The sequence below is a fragment of the Podarcis gaigeae genome (assembly GCF_964106915.1).
Source record: "Podarcis gaigeae genome assembly, chromosome: 7".
Classification (NCBI taxonomy): Eukaryota; Metazoa; Chordata; class Lepidosauria; order Squamata; family Lacertidae; genus Podarcis; species Podarcis gaigeae.
In genome coordinates, this window is record NC_139683.1 from 13,752,055 (window position 1) to 13,779,200 (window position 27,146).

Genomic DNA, 27,146 nt, shown 5'->3' on the forward strand with positions numbered 1-27,146 from the left:
TAGTCACTGGAAAGCAAGACACAAAAGTCTATAATTGAACAAGTTAAGCCTTGGACTTCCCAAGAATCTCTATCGTAGCATCATCTTTTTGTATGAGCATTTTATCATAATATTACCATAGTAAAACTATGATAGCCTCAGGCTATCACCTTAGGCAGGGAAAGAGTCACATGAGTGAACGATCTTCCAGATAAAAACTGCATCTATGAAACTAAATGTCACCAAGGAGGTTGACAAACCCTGCCATGCTAGATTTCTCGATGTTGGGAACATTCGTCCTATGGGGAAAACCAGCAAATATGCATAAGATCTCAAGTGGTACAGTCTAGCAAGTTTCCCAGTGCAATTTCTTTTGAGTTGGAATGGCGTCCACACAAGTGCTCGGAAACGTTTGTGTGAACTGCACAAACTACAAATAAAGCTACGGTGACTGCTAAGCTCACAGAAGTAAAAAAATGTTTTGCTGTGATTTGAGCCGGGGGGCAGGATCACATCTGCTTTTATGTGGAGAACTTGGTATGAGCTGTACCTTGCTTGTCATTCTACAGTGCCAAACTAACACAGGAAAACAAAATCACTTAAAATTTACTTCCCTGTATACTTTTCAAGAGGGACGCGGGTGGCGCTGTGGGTTAAACCACAGAGCCTAGGACTTGCCGATCAGAAGGTCGGCGGTTTGAATCCCCACAACAGGGTGAGCTCCCGTTGCTCACTCTTTGCTCCTGCCAAACTAGCAGTTCAAAAGCACGTCAAAGTGCAAGTAGATAAATAGGTACCGCTCCGGCGGGAAGGTAAACAGCGTTTCCGTGCGCTGCTCTGGTTTGCCAGAAGCGGCTTAGTCATGCTGGCCACATGACATGGAAGCTGTATGCTGGCTCCCTTGGCCAATAAAGCAAGATGAGCGCCGCAACCCCAGAGTCGGCCACTACTGGACCTAATGGTCAGGGGCCCCTTTACCTTTTATACTTTTCAAGAGTAGAACCAGACAGGCTCTCATTATGTTTCACGGGTATAGAATCTTTGAGGATCAAAAAACAAACTCTTCTGGGATCCACTACTGTAGCACTGAGGAGCAAACCAAAGTTGCAAGGATACTCTGAGGGAAGCCACATGCTTTAAACGTATGGAACGGATGTGACCAATGTTGTATCTCATAGCAACTGAGGAAGCAGGTTTAGAGCTACATAAAGGGTTGTGGCAAGGATTTACAGCTCTGTGTTGCGATGCTGCTTTAAATCTCCTATGCTGCCACAGGCCTCCTCAACTATGAAAAGAACCAGAGCCATATCTCCCTCTTCCCCACTAGAATGTTATTTAAATAAAACTTAAGAAAAGGATCCCAGTACTTATACCACAGGACAAAAAAAGTAGACACAGGGACATTTAGCTGAATAAAACACATTAGGATTTTATCTCATCATAGAGGGACATTTCACATAAAAGATAGAAAATGTCAAAGGTACAGATAACATTAGCAGCAAAAAGAAAGAGTTAACTGTTTGAACCACCCCTTGTTTCATTAGCTTTTAATTAACATTAATGGGGCATGCTCAACAATCCATCAACTATCTTCTGCTGGAACCAGCATTTTAGCTTCTGTCCTGAACATTTTTATAGTGGTCCCTGGAAACATCAATCTCTTTTAGAATCTCCATCCGTATAAGGAAATCAAACTTACATATTTTTTTGTATGTGAGTTTGTTATTTTTACATACATACACGCACATATTCATGTCTGTGTGACTAATAACTAAATTATTCAGATTTGTATAGTTCCGGCACAAGAAACCCTTAGGAACTAGCAGTAGTACCAGCGAGGCTGCCTTAGCTAGCACTACACATTATTCATTGTAGGAATCAAACGCCAAGAATGAACCAGCTCCCAAGGAAGCAAACCTGGGCCTGGGCTGCAGGTGAGGGTTCAACGCGATTCATTGTTCCTTCATATTGTTTTAAAAAGAAATGCATCCATAAACCTAGCCTAGCTCTCACCCTGATGTGCTAGTTTTCTATGTGCAGGCCAATTTATTTGCTAATTTTCGAGGAAGGGTTGTGTGGAGGAGCATTCGGTCATTCCATTTTTGATCTCCAGTCTAAAGTGATGCAGCCAAGGAACAGGTTTACCTCCTCAGTGAGAACAATGATTCCTGGCTATCTTGTCTCCTGTATTGGCAGGATCGCATGTGCTACAGAGTTTTGTGTAGCATTTAGCCACGGCCCCAGCAGCCAGAGGGATGGGAAGCTCAACAGGCAGATGGTTATTTGCACTCCCTTGGCTCTGAAGAGCTACGCCCAGAAACAGCAGTAGAAATTACCTCTAACTCCCCATAGATTGGGCTGATCTTTACTGAAATGTTACCTTCTTGGTTCATGGGATTATACACACTTGGGATCCCCCTTATAGGAAGATCTCACATCCAGAGGCTGGCTCTCTCTATACAAAAAAACACAAAACAAAGCTTGTCCTTTTCTTGAGAAAGAGAGAGTAAAAGTCTGCTTTTTTTGGGACAGAACTATCCCACATTCACAAGAATGAAGGGTGAGAGGAGAGAAGGGAATCTACTGCGTTCCTTTTCCTGCGGATTTGTCTTTCCAAATTTAATAGGTGAGGTACTTTATTTCAGAGTATATGAGTGGAAATATGACGGAGCAAGCCCGGTACAGCACAGCAACGCTGCTGAAGATCGCTCGCGGCTTGGTGATCCAGGACTCGGACTTGAAGCAGAAATACACGGCGTAGAGGGCAACAGCAAAGAAGTGGCCAATCAGGACGACAGGCTTGGGTGATAAGCTGCAGGGAAGGATTAAGGAAATGATGAAAAAGGCGATTCACCTTATGAGCAACGTACTAGATTTTACAAAATACTAATCCGTTGAAATGGTTGGGCAACAAAGTCTCTCAACCTACATTGGCTCCCAGTACATTTCTGAGAACAATTCAAAGTGTTGGTGCTGACCTTGAAAGCCCTAAATGGCTTCGGCCCAGTATAACTGAAGGAGCGTCTCCCCCATCATTCTGCCCAGACACTGAGGTCCAGCGCTGAGGGCTCCCTGGCAATTCCCTCATTACAGGGAACCAGGCAGACGGCCTTCTCAGTGGTGGTGCTCACTATGTGGAATGCCCTCTCATCAGTTGTCAAGGAAATAAACAACTCTCTGATTTTTAGAAGACAACTGAAGGAAGCCCTGTTTAGGGAAGTTTTTAATGTTTGATATTTTATCATATTTTTAATATTCTGTTGGGAGCCACTCAGAGTGGCTGGGGAAACCCAGCCGAATGGGCGGGATATGTTTGTATGTATGTATGTATGTATGTATGTATGTATGTATTTTAGTAGTAGCAGTAGTATTATTTGATCCCCAGCCCCTCTACACCTCACTGGTTAAGTGGACTCATGAAAGGTCTCTTTCACATGGTTTCCAAAGAGAGTCCTGCTCTGAACAACAACCTGAGAAGGATTTCATAAACATTTCTCCAACTTACACAGACAGTAATCCAACTGGGCCGGATACGCACTCGCCACCAAGCTTGAAATAAAGGAAACAGGCTTGCCTTAACTGACGCAGAGAAACTGCAAAAATAAATTAAAAAGAACACTGCTTTACAAGAAAGCACAGAAAATAAGAGTGGAATGAACTACTTAAATGAAGAATAATCTTATAACATACATGGCAACACACATGAATTTCTAACATCCTGCCCCTCATTTCTTCAGTCTGATATTATGCATTTTTAAATAATCGCCACCACAACAAACTGATGCAGCAACAGTGCCTTATTGTTATTATTTATGCATTTATATACAGCTTAATGTCAAAATACTAATCAGTTTACAAATCCAAAGACCAATTACACAAATTAACACCAATTAACATATAAACATCCATTCTTAAATCACACAATAAAACAATCCCATTAAAACATTCATTAAATTATGCAACGAAACAATCCCATTGCAACAAAACATCAATTAAATTATGAGACTCAGGTGGTGAGATCAACGCAATGCCTGTGTGAACAGGAGTGCTTTCAAAAGCTGCCTGGAAGCCCATACAGGTGGGGCCTCTCGTATATCACCAGGGGCACTCCAGGAACACTGGTGCTACCAGTGAAAAAACCCACTTCCGTGTCACTGCAAGCTAATTATCATTACCGTTGCAAGACTGTCATACGTTATACAAACTATACCCATGCTAAAAATCTAAGTTTGTGCTCTGATGAATGGATCTAGGCTGCACCTGCAATCTACAAAGCATTCATTGAGACTTAACAACTCTGTCAATTAATTTATTAATTTATTAATATAATTTATTTGCTTTCCAGGCTAGCATAACCTTCCAACGAAATGCTGACAGTAGACTTTTTTTTTTTTTACATCCCATAGTCCACTTAGGTACTGACAGAGAAAGTCAGATGGACAGAGCACATGTTAAGATTGCCATAAGGAGGCTGCTGACATCCCTGTTCTAAATACACCTTTAGGCACCAGGTGAAAATGTTCCTCTTTAACTAGACCAGGCATAGTGAAACTCGGCCCTCCAGAGGTTTTGGGGCTACAATTCCCATCATCCCTGACCACTGGTCCTGTTAGCTAGGGATCATGGGAGTTGTAGTTCCAAAACAGCTGGAGCGCTGAGTTTGCCTATGCCTGAATTAGACATTTGGCTGACAGACATCTGGTGCCTTTTTAAACGATTTATTGGAAGGGGGATTATTGGTTTGTTTCTGTTCTTATTTTTATTATATTATATTATGTCTTTTGTGTATTTTATATTGTAATTTTATGTTGTGAACCACCCAGAGATCTATGGGTATAGGGCGGTACACAAATTTAATAAGTAATAATAATAAATGTCACATGTTCAGGGCAGAAATGGCAGTGCAGAAAAGCTTGTTTTCAATGGCAACCCCATAGCTATCAAACAGTGTGCTTCTGCCTTAGGGGTGGATGGCTGACTGGATGGATGATCAAGGTATAAGTTTGCCACAGTGCAGCTACAGTCATATGGAGGTGTTCCATCATGTCAACAGGTCTTGCATCACTTAAACTGGAGCAAAATAGATCTATGAAGTGTAATTAACTTTGTTTGTACCTTTTCGAAATGCACTTACCATCTGTTCCAGCAAATAATTCATAAAGCGCCTGAGCAAGGACGTTCACGACAAAGGAATGGGACTTTCTTCTTGTCCAGTAAAATGACTTCTTTGCCTGCAAAAGGTAAGATAAGGTTACTTGCTGGCATTGGGATGCAACATAACATTGCATACGTAATGGGGTTTACCAGTTTCAAGATGGGGGCACTGGTAACTTACTCCACCAAATGACAGAGGAATGGTCTCACTATGAGAAGGGATCTCAAGAGTTTGTCAGCAAATTGTTATCAGTACACCTATGGATCTGCTTTATATTGAGTTAGATCATTTGGCTTATTTCTAGTCTGCTCTTACTGAAGGAATCTCTCCAGGGTGGAATTCTGTCTCATCAGTTGCTACCTAACAATCTGAGATGACAGAAATTGAACATGAGACCTTTTGTGTGCAAAGGCTAGTTAGTGCTCTACCATGAAGCATGGCCTGCTCCCTTTTTGCATTTCCCCACAGAGAATGCATAATGCATTTCACATTTTTAAAATGGTGCACATGATTTATGGGTACCTCAGTTGGTTAGAGGGTGGTGCTGATAACGCCAAGGTTGCAGGTTCGGTGGGACGGCTGCATATTCCTGCATTGCAGGGGGTTGGACTAGATCAGTGTTTCCCAAACTTGGGTCCCCAGCTGGTCTTGGACTACAACTCCCATCATCCCTAGCTAGCAAGGTCAGTGGTCAGGGATGATGGGACCTGTAGTCTGAAAATAGCTGGAAACCTAACCCTGGACTGGATGGTCCTCAGGTTCCCTTCCAACTCTACAATTCTATGACACCTATTTCATCACCCATCACAAACAATCCCACCATGGTGTCAAAATGTCCAGAAATGTCACATCTCTAAACAGAAATTATAGGAATAGCAGGACCAGGCTTCTCCCAGCAGAAAACTTTGTCAGAAACAAAATAGTTTTCTGGCATCTTAAGTATTTATTGCAGCATAAGTTTCCATGTAGTACAGCATGGATCACAAGTTACACGTGATAAGCAGCAGTGAGCTGAGCAAGAATCTTATCAGACCTGTTTGCCAATGTCCTCTAATCAATTCTCTTAAGTCCATCATTATACTGTCATGAGTTTGGGGAAGGGGGATGTAGGCTGTATGGAAGATCCTTCTAATTCCTGGATCCAACAAGTGTTAAAATATAAGCCAGGCTAGCTTTCCCTAAAGAATCCTGGGGAACTGCAGTTTACCCTTCAGAGAGCTACAGTTCCAAGAAGCCTTGACAAACTATAATTCCCGGGACTCTTTGGGGAAAACTATGTGAGTTAAATTCATGGTGGGGTTGTGACCACAGTCCTCCCTTGAACCTGAAAGTTTGGTGTGCAGGTGATCGGAACTCAAGATTCTCTCTAACCTAGAACAGGCAGCAGCTTAAAGTTGCCAAAAAAACACACCCTTACCTGAACCAAAGCCCCCACCCCAAAAGGAAAAGCCAGAATCATACCCATGCTTTTAAGTTGCTTTGGGTTGCCCTGTGCAAAATAAAGTGAGTAATGAATGTAATAAAAGAAAAAGAATAAAATACCTCCAGAATAGCAGAATCCTCATACAGGTCTGGAATGGCCTGCAGCAGGTGCCTCCATATCTTGATGTCATTCAGAACAACAGTCATTCCTCCACCTGTTAGAGGGTGCCTCATGTTGTAAGCGTCACCCAGAAGGAGGACTCCTACGTAAAAAAAGAAGGAAACAACCTCTAAAATCAAACACTGTTGTATAGACGCAGGATCCTGGCATTCATTCTAAACTTTAGCACACTTTGGGGTTGGCAGGTGCTATCTTTCCTAGCAATCTCTAGATTGCTTCATGCCTCTACTAAGTGAAGTGGCATCATCGTAATGCTAAACAGAGTGACAACAATGATTCCAACCTTGCCCTCTAATCCCTGGGGCCGAGAGACAATGGAAGGTGCCAGCAAATGGCGCCTGCTGGGTTTCTGGGCATTGAAGGTATAGAAAATAGAAGCATGATTGCACGAAGCACTTAGAGGGGCAGGTGTAGGGGCATTCAGCCCTGAGCTTGAGGTTTACTGCCTCTGTCTTAAAGTCTGAGGAACAACCCCTTTGTTTGCTGAAATCCAAAGAACTATCCCACACCTGAGAGGTTTAGGCTTGTGTTTTGCACCCTATTTGAAAGGGAAAAGTCTTTCCAAAGAAGTTTGGTGATACGGCATTGGTGGATGGGATTCTGTGCTGTTCAAAGCGAGGGGGAACAAAACCCCACTGGGCACGCCCCCACCCTTGGATGGGCAGACCCTTAAGCCTTTCAGCTTTCAATTCACTCTTCTGCTCACCGACCTGATTTGTTTACAGGGGACGGAGGCAGAAAGCTTGCTGGCATGGTCCTCATGCGATCATTCTGCACAGCTATTATGAAAGGCTCCTGTAAGTGCGCTGCAAAAACAAAATATGCAAAAGTTCAGTCATTTACAGAACATTCAATCTTTTCCTCAAGATTCAGAAGAGAGACATCATTAATACCTAGCTCCAACCTGTCCCCCCAAAAGTCATTAGAAAACTGAGACAAGTTGTTAGCTCTCCTACAGAACTCCGGTGACCTAAAGATAAATCCACTCTGGGGGCGGGGGGGGGGGGATCACTTAGAAGTCAATCTGTTGGGATTTCTTTCAAAATTATTGGCACCAACATGAGAAAACATTATGGAAAGTGTAACGTGCCCTAATGCCAAATACAAGTGAAGTATTGTACATCTCAAAATGCTTGTTAAAACTAGGCTGTTTTGGATAAATAAGGATGTGGATGGAGCAGGAATCAGAGAGCAACAAATGTGAAAAGGATCTAGGGGTCTTAGTAGACCATAAGCTTAACATGAGTCAACAGTATGATGCAGCAGCAAAAAAAAACTAATGCTATTCTAGGCTGCAACAATAGAAGTACAGTCATACCTTGGATCCCGAATGCCTTGTGACTCGAACGTTTTGGCTCCCGAACGCCACAAACCCAGAAGTGAGTGTTCCAGTTTGTGAACGTTCTTTGGAACCTGAACGTCTGATGTGGCTTCTGCGACTTCTGATTCAGTGCAGGAGGCTCCTGCAGCCAAACAGAAGCCGCGCCTTGGTTGTCAAACGTTTTCGGAAGTCAAACAGACTTCTGGAATTAATTCCGTTCGACAATCAATTATGGGATGATGGGATCAATTATGGGATGATGGGAGTTAGTGTTCAGGAACATCTGAATGGCCAAATATTCCCCACATCTGATTTATTATTATTATTATCATCAGTAGTAATAGTAGTAGTAGTAGTGGTGGTGGTAGTGTATCAGGAATATCTTCTGCACACATCTGACTGAAATGATGGGGTGTTGTTCAAAAGCACATCTGTGAAACCCAGATATTCACTGGCAACTTGAAACACACAGCCTCAATACTGAAGTACAGGAATCTATTCCCAGTACAAAACAGACCCACAGCTAAAAAGTTGCAGTTTGCCATTGACAGAGCAAAGACATTTTTAACAGGTGAAGGTGAAACTCCACCAGACTCTTGCCCAAGAAAAAAATCCTTCCTGGTTCTGAAGAGACCCTTGCTGTAAAAAGCAAAACCAGCCTTTCAAGTTTTCTTCACATACACCTTTTCAAATTACCATTTCTAGTCCCACAGCCTGCTCAATTCCCATCTCATTCCCTCAGGGGCTCACTGCTCCAGGTACCCAAAGGTGCTCTAAGGAACTCCCAAACTGAGACGGCACAACTTGAGGCCACCCACCAGCAACACCTACTCTAGGAAAATGCCACATTTCCAGTATATCAGCTGGGGGAAACTGTTGTGCAAGATTTCCCTGAAGTCATTATAAGGAGGAAGACAGCAATGCCCTCATGACCGTAACAATGAACTGGTCAAATGTGGCTTTACACCAGCTATTTATCCTTGTGAATGTGTGACCACTGAGGGTAAGTGATGAAAAAAACTTGAGACTATGCCCCTGTGCCTCTATGAAATCAGGCATACTTCAGGCATGCCCAATTCCAAGTCCATCATTGACCATGGACAGGATGTAAAAGGCTACCAACATAGGCACTTACACTGCAAAGGGCTATTTTCCACCATCCTCTTCCAGTCACAGCTACCTTTCAACCAAGTCTAGAAACATGAATATTTGCAAAAGATAATGCTCCTTGAAGCTTCAACTCTGAGTGCATGTTAATCACAGTTTAGACATTTAAAGTTTATTTCTTCAATGACGAGGCAATTCTGCATCAAATGAGAGTTGATGCAAACACTTAAGTAGATGGTTTCTTTCACAGTATTGACAACCTGTGCACATAATGCTTACCAGGTAGTTGTGGATAAATCTGTTCAACCATGTATTCTTTAAGGTTCTTTGGCATTTCACCTCGAATGTCAACAAGCACTCTGGTTTCATTGGAAGAAATCTGGTAGAAAAGTACTGGACTAGGATTACCCAGAACAATTTCAGAATGGTTGGCTTTAAACTGAGGTGAATCCTTTATAGTGAAAGAAAGAGAAAAAGTTATGAAAAGTGCCTTCCGACTTACATTTATCAATAGATCCCTGGTTGGCCATGAATTCACTGGCCAGTTTTCAACAAACTACTAGTACAGATGCTCATTTCCCAATCTGTAAAATGTTAGCAACAGTGACCACATTTGGACAACCATTCCTCAGCTTGTATGATCCTGGTGCCCTCATAAGGTTACCAGCATGAGTTTGACCAAACTGCGGGAGGCAGTGGAGGACAGAGGTGCCTGGCGTTCTCTGGTCCATGGGGTCACGAAGAGTCGGACACGACTAAACGACTAAACAACAACAACAACAAAGGTACCCCTGCCCGTACGGGCCAGTCTTGACAGACTCTAGGGTTGTGCGGTCATCTCACTCTAGAGGCCGGGGGCCAGCGCTGTCCGCAGACACTTCCGGGTCACGTGGCCAGCATGACGAAGTGGCTCCAGCGAACCGGCACCAGAGCAGCATACAGAACGCCATTTACCTTCCCGCTATAAAGCGGTACCTATTTATCTACTTGCACTTAAGGGTGCTTTCGAACTGCTAGGTGGGCAGGAGCTGGGACCGAACGACGGGAGCTCACCCCGCCGCGGGGATTCGAACCGCCGACCATGGGATCGGCAAGTCCTAGGCGCTGAGGTTTTACCCACAGTGCCACCTGCGGCCCTCATACATTTAACTAATTTCTCCCTTTGCACAAGTCAGAAAACAAACAAGGAAGTCTTCAGTTAGCTATCATTTCTTGTTCCATACAAAGTGGGAAACCATAGTTAACAGAATCTTCTTCTTGGCGATCACTCGTGGCACACAAACACAGTTTTAGCGGTGTATCCGTAGATGGCTGTGAAGGCCATGGTCTGATTTTGGCTTTATATCCTGGCTTGTACCAAAAGCATTAATCTAGAGTTTCTTGTTTCTGACAGAGAAGGAAACAAGAGTTAAATGAATCCTTCCCAGCTTGTTCACTTGCTTGTGTGAAGGGTCAAGTGAAGTGGCTGAGTGCTATTTATACACTGGCTTACTAAACTACGATTCTCCAGTCATGGTCAATAACTAACATCAGAAGCTGTTGTGAAGATGGATGAAATATGGATTGATAATGACAGGATTCAATAACGACAGAGGTATGATAACATTAGCAATTTAAATGGGACAACTTTGAAAACATGCACCTTGATCACTGTAACATTTCCTCTTTAAGCATCCATGCCCAGCCCCAAATACAGCAGCCAATGAGGTTCACAGCAAGGTCAAGCGCCAAAAGAGCAGACAATATGCAAAGGAATTGGGTGGAAGATCCGGAGAAGAACTGGGTGCTGGGGTTGAGACAGGCTGCTTTAGATTTCCCAGCAGCGCACCCAAGGGAAGCCTACGTGTTCCGTTGGGCCTGCCCTCTGGGAAAGGCCTGCCTCCCAGCCCACCTGCTATTGGTCGATTCTGCAGGCAGGCTTGAATCTGAAGCCCTGGCCAGCAAGGCAAGCAGCTATGCCTCCCCACTGGCCGTGTTATCTGAAGCCCCACACCCAGGATTCAACCCTGGTTTACAATGATGGCCCACAATGCCACCACACCATAGATGGTAAGCAGACTAACTGTAAGCTTAGTTGTTGTTGTTTTTAAAAAGTAACACTTACTTTCAAAATTAACCCCACAAAATGAGATGGAACTCTAACTTTGTTGGAGATAAGTTGTTTTCTAAACTTGGAAAAGACACCATCAGCAATAACAGTAAGGGGTGCGCGGAGCTCCTGCAATGGGGAAGGATGAAAGAAAAAGTGATAAACATGATAAATAGTGTCATATAGTACAGTAACCCCTTAAGCCAGTCTATATTCACAGAAGTTTCATTCTCATTTGAAAGTTTGTCAGAGTTCTCAAAAGGAAATTGCACCATATCTCTGAGCAGCAGCTTGTGATGCTCTTCCTTAACATCAACAACACACACACACACAGTTAAAACAATTGCATATATAAAAACAATTTAAAAAACAGTTATAAATATAAAAAATAGAACAGCAGCACATATATAAAACCAATTTCAATTCAGGACAGATGCCAACTGGGATAAAGATTTTAGAAGGCTTTTAGAAAGAGGAACACCATTAGCAGGCACTGAAAACGACACCTGTCTGATCTGCAATGGGAGGGAGTTCCAAAGGATAGTGTTTGTTGCCTTACCAAAGGCCTGATTCTGAAATAATATGCAACAGCCCACCAGACTGGGTGGTATTTGCAGAAGACCCTCTCCTGCAGAATGCAATGATTGATTTGATGTATAGAAGATGATATGAACTTTTAGGTATCCATAGCATACTGTATATCTAAGGGTAAAAAGGTAAAGGACCCCTGAACGGTTAAGTCCAGTCAAAGGCGACTATGGGATTGCAGCGCTCATCTCGCTTTCAGGCCAAGGGAGCCGGTTGTTTGTCCAGACAGCTTTCCAGATCATGTGGCGAGCATGACTAAACCACTTCTGGCGCAACGGAACACCGTGATGGAAACCAGAGTGCACGGAAACAGTGTTTACCTTCCCGCCACAGTGGTACCTATTTATCTACTTGCACTGGCATGCTTTCAAACTGCTAGGTTGGAAGGAGCTAGGACAGAGCAACGGGAGCTCACTCCGTCACAGGGATTCAAACCGCCGACCTTCTGATCGGCAAGCCCAAGAGGCTCAGTGGTTTTGACCACAGCGCCACCCACGTAGTATATATTTATTGAGGCAGCAGTCAGACTATGTTTTTTTCTTTCTGCTTTGGCCCTTAAGAAATAACCTTATGACTTTGAAGGGCAATGCTGCAAAACATAATTTTCCTGTAAATATACTTTGTAGTCTGTAGACTAGATATGTATTTATGCCATGGGAGGAGAGGACTGAAAACAGAAAACAGATAAATAGTAATAATACTGTCATATAATTTGGCCCTGTGTTTTTAACCACGCTCATTGTGCTAATTTACCTGTTGGGTTACCTTAATTGTTTCCTGCTTTAATTTGACAGAGGATTACTGTGCACCAAAACAACCTAGAATATTTTCCTGTAAAAATATATATGTCTATTGAGCCTCACCTTTGTAGCACCAGTTTCTTTATCTTTGAACAAAATTCCAACAATACGTTCATCTTCTTCAAGCAGCTGAGTCACTGTTCCTTCAATGAATTTTGTACTGGAAGAAAGCAGTTTGTTTATTTGTTTTAATGCACACAATATCCATGGTTCATATTCCATAATACAGTAAGTTAAGCACATTTCCATCTAAAATATACACTACTAACTTTAATAGGTAGAACCATTCCCCTGAACAGAACCAACTGCACAGGTTGTCTTCCTACTCCTGGGGAGAAAATAGACCTGTATTTAAACAATGGCCTTAAACCAGGGGCAGGCAACCTAAGGCCCGGGGGCCGGATGTGGCCCAATCACCTTCTCAATCCGGCCCGCAGATGGTCCAGGAATCAGCATGTTTTTATATGAGTAGAATGTGTCCTTTTATTTAAAATGCATCTCTGGGTTATTTGTGGGACATAGGAATTTATTCATTCCCCCCCCCCCCCCCGCCGCCAAAAAAAAGTATAGTCTGGCCCACCACATGGTCTGAGGGACGGTGGACCGGCCCACGGCTGAAAAAGGTTGCTGACCCCTGCCTTAAACCATGGTACAATTGTGAACAAGCTTCTCCCATACCTCATAGATCTCTTGCAGCTTCTTCTCGCCTGCATGGAACCTGCATGGCTCAAACAAGCCATGCTATGATTTGCCATGTTGTCTGAACCAGGACTGTGGCTTGCATGAGCAGTTGGCAAGAAATTAACCAAACTTTTCTTATAAACCAATTGGATATCACCCCATGAGAGAGCTGTGGGACGCAGTTAATGATAAGCCCTAGTTTACCTTAAGGTAAAGGTAAAGGTACCCCTGCCCGTACGGGCCAGTCTTGACAGACTCTGGGGTTGTGCGCCCATCTCACTCAAGAGGCCAGGGGCCAGCGCTGTCCGGAGACACTTCCGGGTCACGTGGCCAGCGTGACATCGCTGCTCTGGCGAGCCAGAGCCGCACACGGAAACACCGTTTACCTTCCCGCTGGTAAGCGGTCCCTATTTATCTACTTGCACCCGGAGGTGCTTTCGAACTACTAGGTTGGCAGGCGCTGGGACCAAGCAGCGGGAGCGCACCCCGCCGCAGGGATTCGAACCGCCGACCTTTCGATCGGCAAGTCCTAGGCACTGAGGCTTTAACCCACAGCGCCACCTGCGTCCCAGTTTACCTTAAACCATTCTTTAATTTTCTTCAAAAAAAAAAGCAAGATAGAAAATAAAATCACATAATAACACTAAAAACTAAAAACAAATTTAATAGCAGAATAAGCAACCATATCATTAAATCTAAAGTAACAGCAGATCAAACTAAGGGGTATTCAAGTCTCAATACATGAGGAGGAGAGAAGAAAAAACATTATAGCAGCCCACATCAGGTCAAAATTTGTTCAGTGCTGAAGTTAGGCAGGCCTGCCCAGGAAAGGCATTCCACAGGACAGGTATCACAACTGAGAAAGCCCTGCCCTATTCAGCTGGCAAGAGGTACCTGGTGAGAGCTTCAGAAGTAGGACAAACCTGATGGAAAAAGTCAGTCATCTCTAGGCAAGCTATTTAGAACTTTAAAAGGCAAGAATCAGCAACCAATTGATCATGGAAACAAATACATAGCCAGTGCAGACGGAATATAACTGGCATGGTTATGTTCTAGCTACCTTCCTCTAGGCAAGAGTCTGACGGCAGCAGTTTAGACTAAATGAAGTCTCTGAACACTACTCAACAGTAGTCCCACACAGAATGCATTGAAATAATACAGCATGGAAGTTATTAGAACACGAATGGCTGTGGCTATCTAGCGTAGTGACTATTAGAAATGCATTATTTCATACTATGGATTTGTTATGCAGCACACGTGCCAATAAGGTTGGCCACCACCAAGCCACAGGATCTGATATATTCTCTCCTGATCCTTTCTGCAATACTGACTCAGGAAATCTTGCCAATAGCCAATCCAGAGGATTGAACAGTTCATGATTCAATATATGTGCTGTGGGTGTGAAGGTAGGTGGGGTATATAAAACTGAATACTCATCACAATGATTATCCCTTCTCATAAATATATTTTAAGGGTGAAAGATTACTTTAAAATGAGTTTTTAATCTGATATTTTTAGGGCTGCATGTGCTGTATTTCTAATTTCTCTCTCTTCACTAAAAAGCAGATGCAGAGAGGATTCAGACTGGGGCTGAAATATGGAAATAAGAGGATTAACTCTTTAACTCTGCACCATGGTCCTGATCAAAATTCCATCCCATCCACCCAAAGCTATGAGCCATTAAAAGGTAAAGAGAAGCATAACATGAGAAAGCCTGTATACATTCTCATACAGAGCTAATGGCAGCCCCATGAGTCATCTGCATCAGGGCATCAATACAGAAGAAAGAGTTGAACCCTTTTCCTCTTGCCATAGCCCTGATCTAAATCACTTCCTGCAGCTCCTGTTAGCAATTAGAACAAAGAATACATCATGTATAGTTTGACCCTGGTACAGTAAAATCAAACCAGGACATTTTGCAAATTAGTGGAAATGCAACTTTCAAGCAGCAGTTCTGTTCAAGTGGGAGGGAACTACGTGACCTAACCATACTTCTAATTGGAGATATATATATATATATATGTTTTCATTTTGCTTCAAGGAGGGAAAACACCTCAGTTTCCAGTTTCCTGGTGTCGCTGTTGCACAACCAGAGACGGTATCTAGTTGCACCTCTACTTTCATAAATATACGTACTGATGCCCAGTTACTCAACAGACTCTGGGCTGGTTACAATCAATTTTAAAAACTAGAAACACTATTAAATACAGTAGTTTTCTAAGCAATTCAGACTTCAAAGGAAGCTTAACCATGGTTTAGAATAGGAGCAGGCAACTCTGGCCCTGTTTGTTATTCTCTTATAACCTCTAAATACTGGTCATGCTGACTGGGGCTGATAGGAATTGTAGTCCAGCAATACCTGGAAGACCATAGGTTCCCCATTCCTGATTTAGAATATTGTCTGAATTGATAAACCATAGTTTGCAATTGGCTGGAAAGTGAGAACTGGAAAATATGGCTTTAAATTTCAATCAAAATGCTTGCTGTGATATTATTTTTTTAAATTATTCGGTAGGTGCTGGAAGCTGAGTAGGGAGGGTGCCTATCTGACCTCAAGTGGAAGTTCCAGTTTATTTTCTTTCAAGTGCCCAAAATGACTAAAGGTAAGCATGCCTGTTTGGGTGGTGCAGTAAAACATGTCTGTGGCTGAGTTGATTTGAGGAATTACTCGCACGATTGTATAAGCACCAATGCACTGCTGATGGCTGGGATGCTACTTTCAGTTGGTATCAGACCACAAAGGTGTTATTCAAGTGATATAAAAGGAAAAACAAAATAAACAAAAAATAAAAAATAAATTCAGCAAGATGGAAGGCAGTCAGGCCTAGAACAGCTCATTCAGTAGATGCCTTATTATTTTAAGTTGTCGTTCTTACTTGGGTTCTGCCATGGCTGTCCTTCGGAGACCCATGATGAAACGCCCATGATGAAACGCTATTCCACTCTGTATCTGGCCATCCATTTTGGCAGGGAAAGGAATTTCAACTTCTGATTTACTTTCTAGGTCATGAAGTACATAGCCGTTTATTGCGTGAGCATCAATCCCTTCCACAACCTCTGCAAAATAAATGTCAATACATTAGGGAAAGTGCAGAGTTGAGGGCAGTATATGAGAAGGATACATATCAAGTTGCCTCAAGAACATACATTTAGATCAAGTATTTATTATGTTATACGCACTAGGAATATGCAATGGAAATTCTCCCCAACCATTAAAAGATACTTTGAACATTCTTCAGAATCTTAGAATCTAAGAATTTAAGCTGAATTCAGCCAATAAACCATGTATTATGTCCTTCTAGATGTTCAACAAGTACCCTTTGTTCTACAGCCCCTGATAAGCAGCAAAAACAAGGGGTTTACTGAGTCCCTGGTAGGCCATATATGAATCATATATGGCTTCATTCAGTTTCATAGGTCTCATGTACATTACTGACAGAATTAAACAATAGTGACAGAGGGATTTTGTAATGTGGAAAGAAATGGAAACTCGTGCACCCCCACTCCTGTCAGAAGTCACCCCAAATCAAGGAGAGGCTAGATTCTCATTTCAGCCTATAGGCCAACATATATAGAGAGGTTTTTTTTTTTGGTATTATCATATTATAAAAGGCATAGATGGAAGGCAAGGATCAGGCTACCCAGCAAATTAAATAAACAAAGTGGGGCAACAAGCACATCAGAACAATGAGACAGGATTTGCGATTTGCTAACATACCTCCCAGTCCCAGGTCTTTCAGAGCATTGTATCCCCCTGGTTGCAGCAGTTCTCCAACTATCCTGTCAGGTTCCTTGAGATCCCTCTCAATTACTGTCACTTTTCTTCCATCCCTTGCCAGTACTGCTGCCAAAGCAGAGCCAAGCACACCGGATCCCACAATGATAACTTCTGGATCACACGGAGGGGTGAGATTTGAACCCGTAGTTGTCTCAATTGTGCTCTCAGGTGAGGTACCAACTTCCCTTCTATCCTGCGTAAAGATGAAGCCATAAGCAAAGCAAAACAAATGCATTTTAGGCTATTGTGATTACCATTTACTTCAAGGACTTGGGCTGACAAATGTCACAAAAGCACAGCATATTGAGGGAGAGAATTCTGTACATGATATATACATAGAGGAACTTGAGCTGCATATAATGCTCTTGGATGAAACTGATTATCTTCACTCATTCCAGTACAAGTTCAGGTTCTGTGACAGAATCAGCCTTGGGTGCCCCAGTGGATTATCTTCTTTAGGAAAGGAATGGAGAAATGAGAACTTGCTGATTCCCCTGGATCTCTCAGCGACTTTTGATATGGATGGCCACAGTATCTTCCTGGACCACTCCTGGATGACCTCAATGAATTGGCTACAATCATTAACATACCAAGTCCCATTGAACACAGTAGGAATTACCATAGTGCCAAGAAACCATGCACAGAATTGCACTTGCAGTTCATTTACATTATGTGCTCCTCAAAATGGCAAGGAAGGATGTTGTTTCTTACCTACATATGCTAGATATAGGACAGATACCCTCTCCCTAGCAAGCTAAGAGGGGGAGGGGAATCTCAAATCCTAGGAACGTATTACGAAGGAGCTAATGTTTGAGAATTTCAAATAACTGTTATTAAAATCTCTTATCAAGCTACATAGTTCTGAGTGTTGAGCTTGATTGAATACAAAACCGATGGAAGCTGTTGCAATTTCCCAAAAACTGAACGTTCTAGATCCCTCTCCCCCAGTTTGGGAAGTGCTGGCTTAAGTAGATTTCCATCACCGTTCAGGAACACAAACCTGCAATCTGATTTTCAAAAAGAAATTCCCCTTTCAGAAATCCCCAGTATTAAAAACAAATTTCTCTGAAAGGTGCAAGATGATTGTTTTAAAACATAGGAAAGAGATTTCAGTCCTGGGTTGTCATGCTAAGAGCCAACATACCTCTTTGGATTTCGGTTTCAACACCTTTGGAGAGCCTGCGTGGAATTTAGTCCAGAAAAAACCAAGGAGAGGCACAGCGGCAAGAAAATTAGAGAGCATTCCACAATGGGGTTGCCTGTGCTTCTGTTGCTTTAGTCCCCATGTCCGGTACCGATAGGACAGCAGCAAACCAATAGAGAACACCAGCATGGAAATCAGGACCTCCTTGTTGGCATAATTCAGCAAATCTCCACATTTCTTATAGACATAGATGAAAGAGGCAATGCCCAGAAAAGTCCACATTGTGGAAGAAGGGTGTGCTCTCTCACAATCGCTGCTGGATTCCCCCCTTTTCAAGCTTGATTCTGAATAAAGTTCCTTGAACAGGGCTACACAAACATACACCCTGTACAAATTGTGTTACGAAATTACAAAGATCCTCATTTCAAACCAAAGGAGGAGAATTAAAAAACTGCACTACAAATCCAAAAAGGTAAAAAAGAAAAATGCCAAGAAATTTAATACAAAACCTCTGTGGTCACGAAAAGCAGTTATTCGGCTTAGGCACCAGGCATGAAAACATAGTGGATTTGCAGCTCCACCTATCGCCACCCGCTATCAACATGTCCCTAGAAAAGGCATCGTTCATTTAAATTTCTTCAGTCATCTGCTGGCTTCTGCCAGGACACGTATTTTAAGGCTCTTGACCCTTCAGTCAGCAGGAATAACTAAACAAACAAACAAACACCCGGGAAGGTATTGCGTGTGTTTTAAAAATGCAAAATGTCACAATCCAACAAGGGAATCTGAAGAGTATCTCCGGGTCCTGTGCTCCTTTCTCTCCTGCTCCTTCGTAAGCGATTCTCGCTTCACCTGTGAACGAAAACCAAAAAGTTACTAAAGCGAGAGAAAGAAAGCGTGCCAGCCACCGCCATCCCTGCCAAAGTGGCTGGTGAGCTTTGCAGGTGGCACACCTGTTTGGCAAGAGAGCATACCATCCTTGATAAAGGTGTGGAAATTTAATTCACAAGAATGAAGAACTGAAATGCATACATAAAAATAAAATAAATGTGAGGGCTGCTCCTCTTTCCCTCAGCGACCCTGACAGGATTCTTCTGACAGGAAAAGGGCTCGTTCCTTTAGTCTAGTCCTGTGGATGGCGGAGCTGTGCCGCCCTCAGCCCTAAGCTCCTCCGGGAAAGAGACCTGGGCTGTTGGTCCTGTTTGATGGCCTCTCCTCCTCCTCCACCACCTCAGGGAAATGGCTCGCCTATCGTCTCCGCACGGTCACCCGCCCTCGCCGTGCAAAAGGAGCGCTTGGCGACTGAGGATGCTCTGAGCAGGTGAGGAGAGCGGAGGCAGGCGGGAGGGAGGCCGCGGGAGAAGAGGGCGGGGTTATGCTAATAGCCGGCTACCGGCTCAACTCCTGCCTTCGCCTCGCGCTTTCCACGGCCCAGCCCCTCTTGGCCAATCCGCCGCGCTAAGACGAGATGGTGCTATGGCGCTCGGGCCAATGGGAAGCGGCGGCGGGCGGGGTTTCGCGTCCCGCCGGAGCCTAGTGCGATGTGACGTAGCGCGCGAGAGGTTCGGCGTTCGCGGATAGGCGGAGAGAGGGGTGGGAGGGGGGAATGAGGTGTTTGCCGTTGCCATGGAGCCGAATAGGGAGATCGAAGCTGGACAGCGTCCCTAGCTGAGACGGAAAGTGTGGGTAAGAGATTCAACGGGCGTCTGGGAAAGGCTTCAGGGTGCTTAATGCGCATGTGTTTGGAGCATGCGCAGTGCGGAAGAGTGGGCCTCCTGCCCTCTCGCTGGCACTGCGGTGGCAACGCTGAGGGGAACGTGCCTGAGGAACTGAAGTGGGGAGGGTGTGCGCCGCATGGCAGAGTAAAGAGTGTTTTGTTTTTTACATTTAAGTTACGGCCTGTGCTCCTGAGCATGTACAGAGTGCCCTTTGCCTCACCGCCACAGAATAACTCGCAGGCCATTCGGGACTGAGGAGAAGGAAGAAACTGCCACGGCCCGGCATAGTTCTGTAGTCCAGTACCACTTGGTTCCTCGCTTTTAAAATACGTAAAAGATGAGGGGCGGAATAAAAACTAACGGACGGTGAAGCTTTTAAATAACGCTGAAGAGGCGGGGCCGTGCTGCTTAACCAATCGCAAGGCCGCGCGAGGAGCGCCTGACGTCACGGCGTCGCCGAGAGGACGCCGAACGACCGCGCGCCCTCCTTGGGCCGAGGTTCCGTTGCCATGGCGACCGCGCGGCGCTTGAGACCGGGGCGGCTGGCGCAGGAGGCCGCCGCGCTTGCTGCCGTCGTCCGGGGCTCCGTGGGGCCTCGAGGAGGGCACGTGCTGCTCACCCGCCCCACGGGGGAAGTGCTGCTCTCCAGGGACGGGCGGCGCGTGCTGGAGGCCTTGAACGTAGAGTCGCCCACGGCACGGTAATCGACGGTCCCCGCTCCGCCCTTCCTCCTCACGAGCAGTTCCGTGGTCTAGGCCGCGTCGTCCGCATGAAGGACTCGAGCGCCCCCCCCCTCTCAGGGGTTTCGGGGAGGGCCATGGGTTTAGCCAGGGAGGCGGCCGCCCGCCTAAATCAAGAAAATAAAGGAAAAATGCTTAAAGTAGAAATGGTAAAAAGTTTTTGACAGGTTTTCTGAGCGCTTGGTGGTTTTTGACAGGTTTTCTGAGCACTTTAGAAGATGCTGCTCAGGGATCTCCCGTGCCCTGTCTAGCATTGCTCTTCAGCTCTGTCTCACCACGACTTGCAACTTAGGTGCGCATACTGTTATTATTAGTTGCCGGCCCACTCATGAAAGCAATGAACAGGGTGGTGATACAATGACTACTGCAATCAACGCAAGATTTTATTTATATTCATTTTTTTCATGTTGTTTTTATTTTATTTTGTTTGGTTTTTCAAATGACAGTTTTACCCAACATACAACATAAACAGAAGATTCCAAAGAATCACCTGAACTTCACTCCTCCCCTTTGTTGGTCCTATTGTTAGTCTTTTCCTCCTGCATCTTTTCTAATAATCCAAATCTTTTACATCTCCATTTTATCCAAAAATTCACCATTAAACTACAAGCGTTCTTCCAATCCTACTAAAAAATTTAACAGTTTACAGTGATTTTTAAGATAAATTACACATTTTCCTGAACACAAGTTCTTATTACCAACGCAACTATCTGTAAACAAACAATAAATGTCCATAAAATGGCAAAAGTAGTTTCTTTCCCAAATAGGTTTTATCTTAAACAGTAGCAAACATGGTAAATAAAGAGTTCACTTGTAAAACAGTGCTCATTTCTTCTCTTTCCAAAATAGATTTTATCTTGAACCATTGCGTAATAGAGAGTCCACTTGTGATATACCAGTGGTTCAGTGCTTCGATGTCATTCCATAATCCAACGTTTCATCACTAAAGCGCTTAGTTATCGAGTTTTGTAATAAATAATATGCAAGAGAAGATGGTATGTAAACAACTTAAATTAGGGGTGTATCTGTCCCCATCTGCATGTTTCCATTGGGAGGAGCATTGTCCTTCAGTTTGTTAAACCTTCTCCTTTCCAGCTGGATACTGGTGCCCCTGTGACTGCCCTTCACCCTAAGATCCCAGGGCAGGTTACCCCAATTGAAATCTAATGCTAAAAACAGCTTACAATCATAGAAATAAGGTGGGCCCTAAAAATGTACATCTCAAGTGTCAAAGGGGTACCCTTGATGGCTGCTCCCATCCAGAGAGCTCAGAGGGCCATAATCTATGACTTCCCTCACAAAGGCATCATTTATTTCAGTTGTTATCATCCCATGTTTATCATGGTCAAAAATACAAGAAGTCACATGCCCATCCACCTTATCTCCTAAACTGAAAGGCAGCATTTTCTCATAGGGGAGTTTCTCGAGACCCTTAATCGCTTTTGCTGGTGTTTAGTGCACATTTTCCACCAACGTCATTTTTAAGGCATAGTGAACATAGAAACCATGACCTCCACACTGAGGCAGTTTCACAGAAATATTGCCCCCTTCACAGCCTCATAGTTGCCAGTGGCCCATGTATGGAATCTGCCCACAACCATTGTGTTTTTAATGTCTTAGTACAGATAACTCGCATCTCAGGAAGGTTGTAATGTATGATGTTTCGTTGTGTTTTTATTGGAAGGTGCTCAGTCACAATCTGGGTGGGTGGAATAAATAAATAAAAATGGAAACCCTCTGTTCCCCACTTTCCATTTATTCATTTCCTGCACACCCAGCTGGTTTTCCTTGTTTCAGGCTCTGGGAAGGTCCATGGGAGGGCCCTGGGAATCTCCCAGAGCCTTCTCCCAGAGCCTGGTAAGCAACGAAGCAACTTAATAGCTTCTGGGAAGGATGTGTGGGAGCTCTCAAAGTGTCCCAGAGGCCCATAAGAAAGGCTGTGCCTTGCTTACCAAAGTCTGGGAATGTTGAGTGAGGGCCCTGGGAGCTAGACCCTCTTGCCACCTTCCCAAAGCCCAGTAAGCAGCCCCCTGACTTTGCGCAATTTTGTGTTTAAAATCAGATCCCTGGAACCAAACTCTCACTTAGGTTGCAAGTTACTTGTATATTGGGATCTTACATAGAAACTGTCTGTATTTTTGTTTTTCTGCTGTAGAAAAGAAATAATTCATTTAGAGATATTTCAAATATAGTAAGTTCGCAGTCTACTCAGTGGTTACATTCCAGGGATCACGCCTAAAGCCAAAATCATGTATAGTCAAAACACATTGGGTTCAGTCTTGGGTTGGATTGCCAAAGTCATTTTTCCTGGAATTCCACCCCCTTTCTGCTCATATGTATGTATGTATGTATGTATGTATGTATTGTCATGCGCATAGAGCTGAATGTGCACAAGTTAAATGCACATAAGTTGTGGGCTTACTTTAAACCATTTGTTTCTCTTTGGCTTTTAACAGAATGATGATTTCATGCATTTCCGCACACTGCAATTTGACTGGGGATGGTGCTAAAACGTTCATCGTAATTCTCTCCATTTTACTTCAAGAACTTGAAAAACTTGTTAAAGGAGGTAGTCCTTCCTGTTATGAGAAGATCCAAGGAAGAGAGAATTGTAAAGAAAATGTTTACAGACTGAAACAAGTTTCCCAGCTTCTTATAATGATCCAGATGGACATTCTAGATTACATAGTGACAAGAGACCTTGAAAAGCATTTTCATTCAGTATTTTCCGTTTCTGATGAAGAAATAAGTATGAGTACAATGGGGTTGGTACTGGAAGCTTATTTTTCTGGGAAAGTGGGAATCAATAGACAAAAGTTTCTTTCCCAGTTAAGCTGTGATTTCTACTTCAGAGTTACTGCTGGTAAAAATAGGAGTGAAGTCCTGTGCTTTGTGGATGACTGTTTTGCCGAGTTGCATACTACTGTGACAGGCCTCCCTGTTTCAAGTTCAAGAATCATAGATGGGCTTATTCTTCACAGAGACTTTGCTGTGTACTGTCCTGCAGAAGGTGACAAAAGAGTTCTAGTTATAACAGAACCTATCCAGCCTGCTTATTCTGACTTGGGTACTGAAGTTGTCATAACTGCTGAAAATCAACATGGGGCATCTAAAACCTGGATTACAAAAAGAACAGAAGCTGTTCTAAAGCACATGCGGGACAATGACATCAAGGTTTTATTGTCAAGTGTAAAACAACAGGAAGCTGTTCATAACTACGCAAAAAGCAGTGGCATATCTATTGTAGAGTGCCTGTCCCCAGAGGAGATATCTCTTATCTACAGGATCACAAATACTTCACCTTTTAAGCCATCTTTGGACAATATTCACACTGAAATCACAGGAGCCGCTGTTGCAAAATTTTGCCAGCCATTGCACCTTGGCGCCAAAAGATTTGTCCATATAGGCTTTGAAAGGACGTGTGCCCTTCAGCTCCACTGTGTAATTCTCTGTGGGCCAGTGCATGGGGTTACTGAGCAGCATGTCTGTGCTTTTCATGGCGCATTCAAAATGTTGCGACAGATGTTTACGGTTGTTTGTCTGACTGAGCAAAACCTCTCCGAAACACTGCATAATAGTCAGCAGTGTTCTGATGCACAGCAGCATTTTGTAGAGAAGCACACTGGCTGCGGTGAAGTTCACGCTTGTGTCAAGCAGCCAAGACCTTGTGGGTTTGAAATGGAAGAGGACTCTGTTGTTTCTGCTTCATCGGTAGACAGAGAGTTGGCCTGTTCATCCATTCATCTGCCTAACTCGTGGGGCGTAGATTTGGCGCATGATGCCATGTGCTCAGAACTACATGAATGTGAACGTGATTCAGTTGACTTGCAAAAGGTGTCTCAGAAACGCAATCATCCAAAAGGAATATTGAGAATGGACGGGAATGAATCACTTGCAGAAAATCAGCTTGCTCCTACCAGAGCAGAGAGAAGCATCAGTTCCAGAAATGTGAATCTGCAACACACTGAGGACAGTTGTACTAGGCAAGGCTGTGGCGTTAAAGAAGCGGATAATATCAGAAGCCATATTCAGAGTAATTCCAGCTCTTACATAAAGGAGGGATCAGTTTTGCCAGTCGGTGGGATATTCGAGATACTGTTACATTACTACCTGTCCTGCTATGCAAAGCGGTGCCAGTCAGCAAACGTATCCATTCTTTGTGCTGTAATTGCTGATGCATTGCTCAGTGTTCCAAAAACCCTCTGTAGGGCACAGAAAAGGGATGCTTTTCCTCAGCTCTATCTTGAAGTTACCAGCGCTGTCAGAAATAATCAACCACTTCTGCCAAATCAAGAAAGGTTAGAATCAGTGTCCTGTAAGTACCAATTAGTGGCTTCCATTCTTCAATGTGCAGCTAGGCTTTTAAGTATTGATCTTATTGTTGGCATTAAGAGGTTACCTCAGAAGACCGAAGAAAGCGATTCAGAAGCTGATTTGTGAATAAAGGTAGCTGTGTTGGTCTGCCATAGTCAAAACAAAAAAAATTCCTTCCAGTAGCACCTTAAAAACCAACTAAGTCAGTTCTTGGTATGAGCTTTCGTGTGCATGCACACGAAAGCTCATACCAAGAACTGACTTAGTTGGTCTTTCAGGTGCTACTGGAAGGAATTTTTTTTGTTGTGAATAAAGGGTTTTCGTATGCAGGTGATGGGGTTGCGAGAACCAGCTACGTCCTTTAGTCCTCTTTGGTCCAGTGTAATTCTATGCAGCCCCAGGACTGTTCAGATCCTAACAGAAAGGTGGGAAGAGGGGACATTGGCTGCAATTTTTCTTAAATCCCATAATGTATTTCTGGCCGATAGATTGGATATAGATTTAGACAAGGAATTGTGACACATTGAGGCTGCAATGCCAAAGTCACCTATCTAGGAGTAATTGAATTCGTTGGGACTTATTTGAGGGAGGTGCTATCCAAATTTTAGAGAGCTCATTTGGAAGGAAACACTGGCGATGATGAATGCTTTCTGGAAATGTTGGGGAAACTTGCTTCCACACTACATAGGTTGAGACTGATTTAGCATGTTTCTCTGTCTTAATAAACAAAACTTTAAAAGCATGCTATGTTAATTTTATGCCTTGTATAAATACCTCCTCAAAATTCCAAGAGTCAAAAAATGGTTGAACTGAAATATTTGATCGGGGTATGTGTGTGTGTGTGAAAGTCCACTTAGTATGGTTTTAATGTTATATTCAGGTTCAAAATTTCACCTGGGAACTATTTGCATTGGAGTGGCGATATATATTTTTAAGATAAGACAATAGGATACACTTTGTGTACACTGTTTAAGGTTGTGTCCAGTGTTGTCTTCTATTAGCAAGGAACAGCTCCTACCTAGAAACAGCTCCCCACACCCTGATCAGACTCAGGAGCGGAACAGATAGCCAAATGACTCAGCTATACAGCTGCAAATAAAACGTTTTAAGTGTGTTGTAAAGTGCATTATACAAATGTGGCACAAGATGTCGATTGTGAGCTATGGGAAATTCAATATATTTTTCAAAACGTTTTTTACAAAAGCATTTTCACAGCATTTTCATATGTGTCTAGATTTCACTAAAGTCTGTGCCAAGGCTGCACCTCCAACCCCACCCACCAACCATTCTTTCCTCTGACCGCTCTATACAACTGCCTTCTATTCTTATGCTGTTCTCCAAAACAGCAAGCGAACCCTTAACGAGTCAATGTAATGGTCAACTATCAAGTATTTATCACGTTGATCTCTTTATTCTAGGAGGGCAGTGTGGTTATAAATACTTTGATGAAATTAAAGAAATGGATCTACTGCGGAGGTTTCCAGAATGACAAAGGTATGAAGCAAAACGTTCCCTCCAGTCTGTTTGGGTCATCTGCAAAGTGGTGGCCTGCTTTTGGGAACTGGCACTGAGAAACAAAGGCACGGATTGATTAAGATTTGAACTGGTATATTTGCATTTAACTTAAGCCCCGTTGGCTGATTAGATTGGTCGTAACTAGGGCCAGGGCCTTTTCAGTACTGGCCCCGACTTGGTGGAACGCTCTGTCACAAGAGACTAGGGCCCTGCGGGACTTGAAATCTTTCCGCAGGGCCTGCAAGACAGAGCTGTTCCGTCTGGCCCTTGGTTTGGACTCAGTCTGACCCTTATGTTTTCCCTCCCCTTATGGTTTTGATCTATGGGCAACTTTTAAAATGAGGCTGCATTTTAAATTGCATTTTAACCTGTATTTTAAATTGTTGTGTCCCCCCAACATTATGATTTTACTGTAATTTTACTGGTGTTAGCCACCCTGAGCCTGGCTCTGGCCCGGGAGGGCGGGGTATAAATATATTTAAAAAAAACTATTATTATTATTATTATTTTATTTACACATCACTTACTATACACTGGTCTCATTGAAGACAACAGCATTCATCCAGCGCAAACAGTCCTTGGTTTGCTACCCTCTGCTGCAAATGACCTTGGTT

At 43.5% G+C, this 27,146-nt stretch overlaps 2 protein-coding genes across 5 annotated transcripts; one reads left to right on the forward strand and one right to left on the reverse strand.

Moving 5' to 3' along the window:
- Positions 1-1,388: 1,388 nt before the first annotated feature.
- Positions 1,389-20,404, reverse strand: SQLE (squalene epoxidase). 4 transcript variants are annotated; one of them, XM_083749208.1, is made up of 12 exons: positions 20,131-20,404; positions 18,246-19,097; positions 17,042-17,294; positions 16,200-16,380; positions 12,706-12,802; positions 11,270-11,383; positions 9,445-9,616; positions 7,448-7,543; positions 6,677-6,819; positions 5,114-5,210; positions 3,485-3,572; positions 1,389-2,791 (listed from the first exon to the last, which is right to left on the reverse strand). In XM_083749208.1, the coding sequence occupies exons 2-12, from the start codon at positions 18,525-18,527 to the stop codon at positions 2,599-2,601; spliced, it is 1,716 nt and encodes a 571-aa protein (XP_083605334.1). In that variant the 5' UTR covers positions 18,528-19,097; positions 20,131-20,404; the 3' UTR covers positions 1,389-2,598. The 4 variants fall into 4 exon arrangements, with proteins under 4 accessions (XP_083605334.1, XP_083605335.1, XP_083605332.1 ...); XM_083749209.1 differs by having other exon boundaries at positions 20,184-20,314; XM_083749206.1 differs by lacking the exon at positions 20,131-20,404 and adding an exon at positions 19,278-19,673 and having other exon boundaries at positions 18,246-19,121.
- A 37-nt stretch (positions 20,405-20,441) lies between these two features.
- Positions 20,442-25,759, forward strand: BBS10 (Bardet-Biedl syndrome 10). Its single transcript, XM_083749154.1, has 3 exons — positions 20,442-20,663; positions 23,160-25,149; positions 25,333-25,759. The coding sequence occupies exons 1-2, from the start codon at positions 20,473-20,475 to the stop codon at positions 25,141-25,143; spliced, it is 2,175 nt and encodes a 724-aa protein (XP_083605280.1). The 5' UTR covers positions 20,442-20,472; the 3' UTR covers positions 25,144-25,149; positions 25,333-25,759.
- The last annotated feature ends 1,387 nt before the right edge of the window (positions 25,760-27,146 follow it).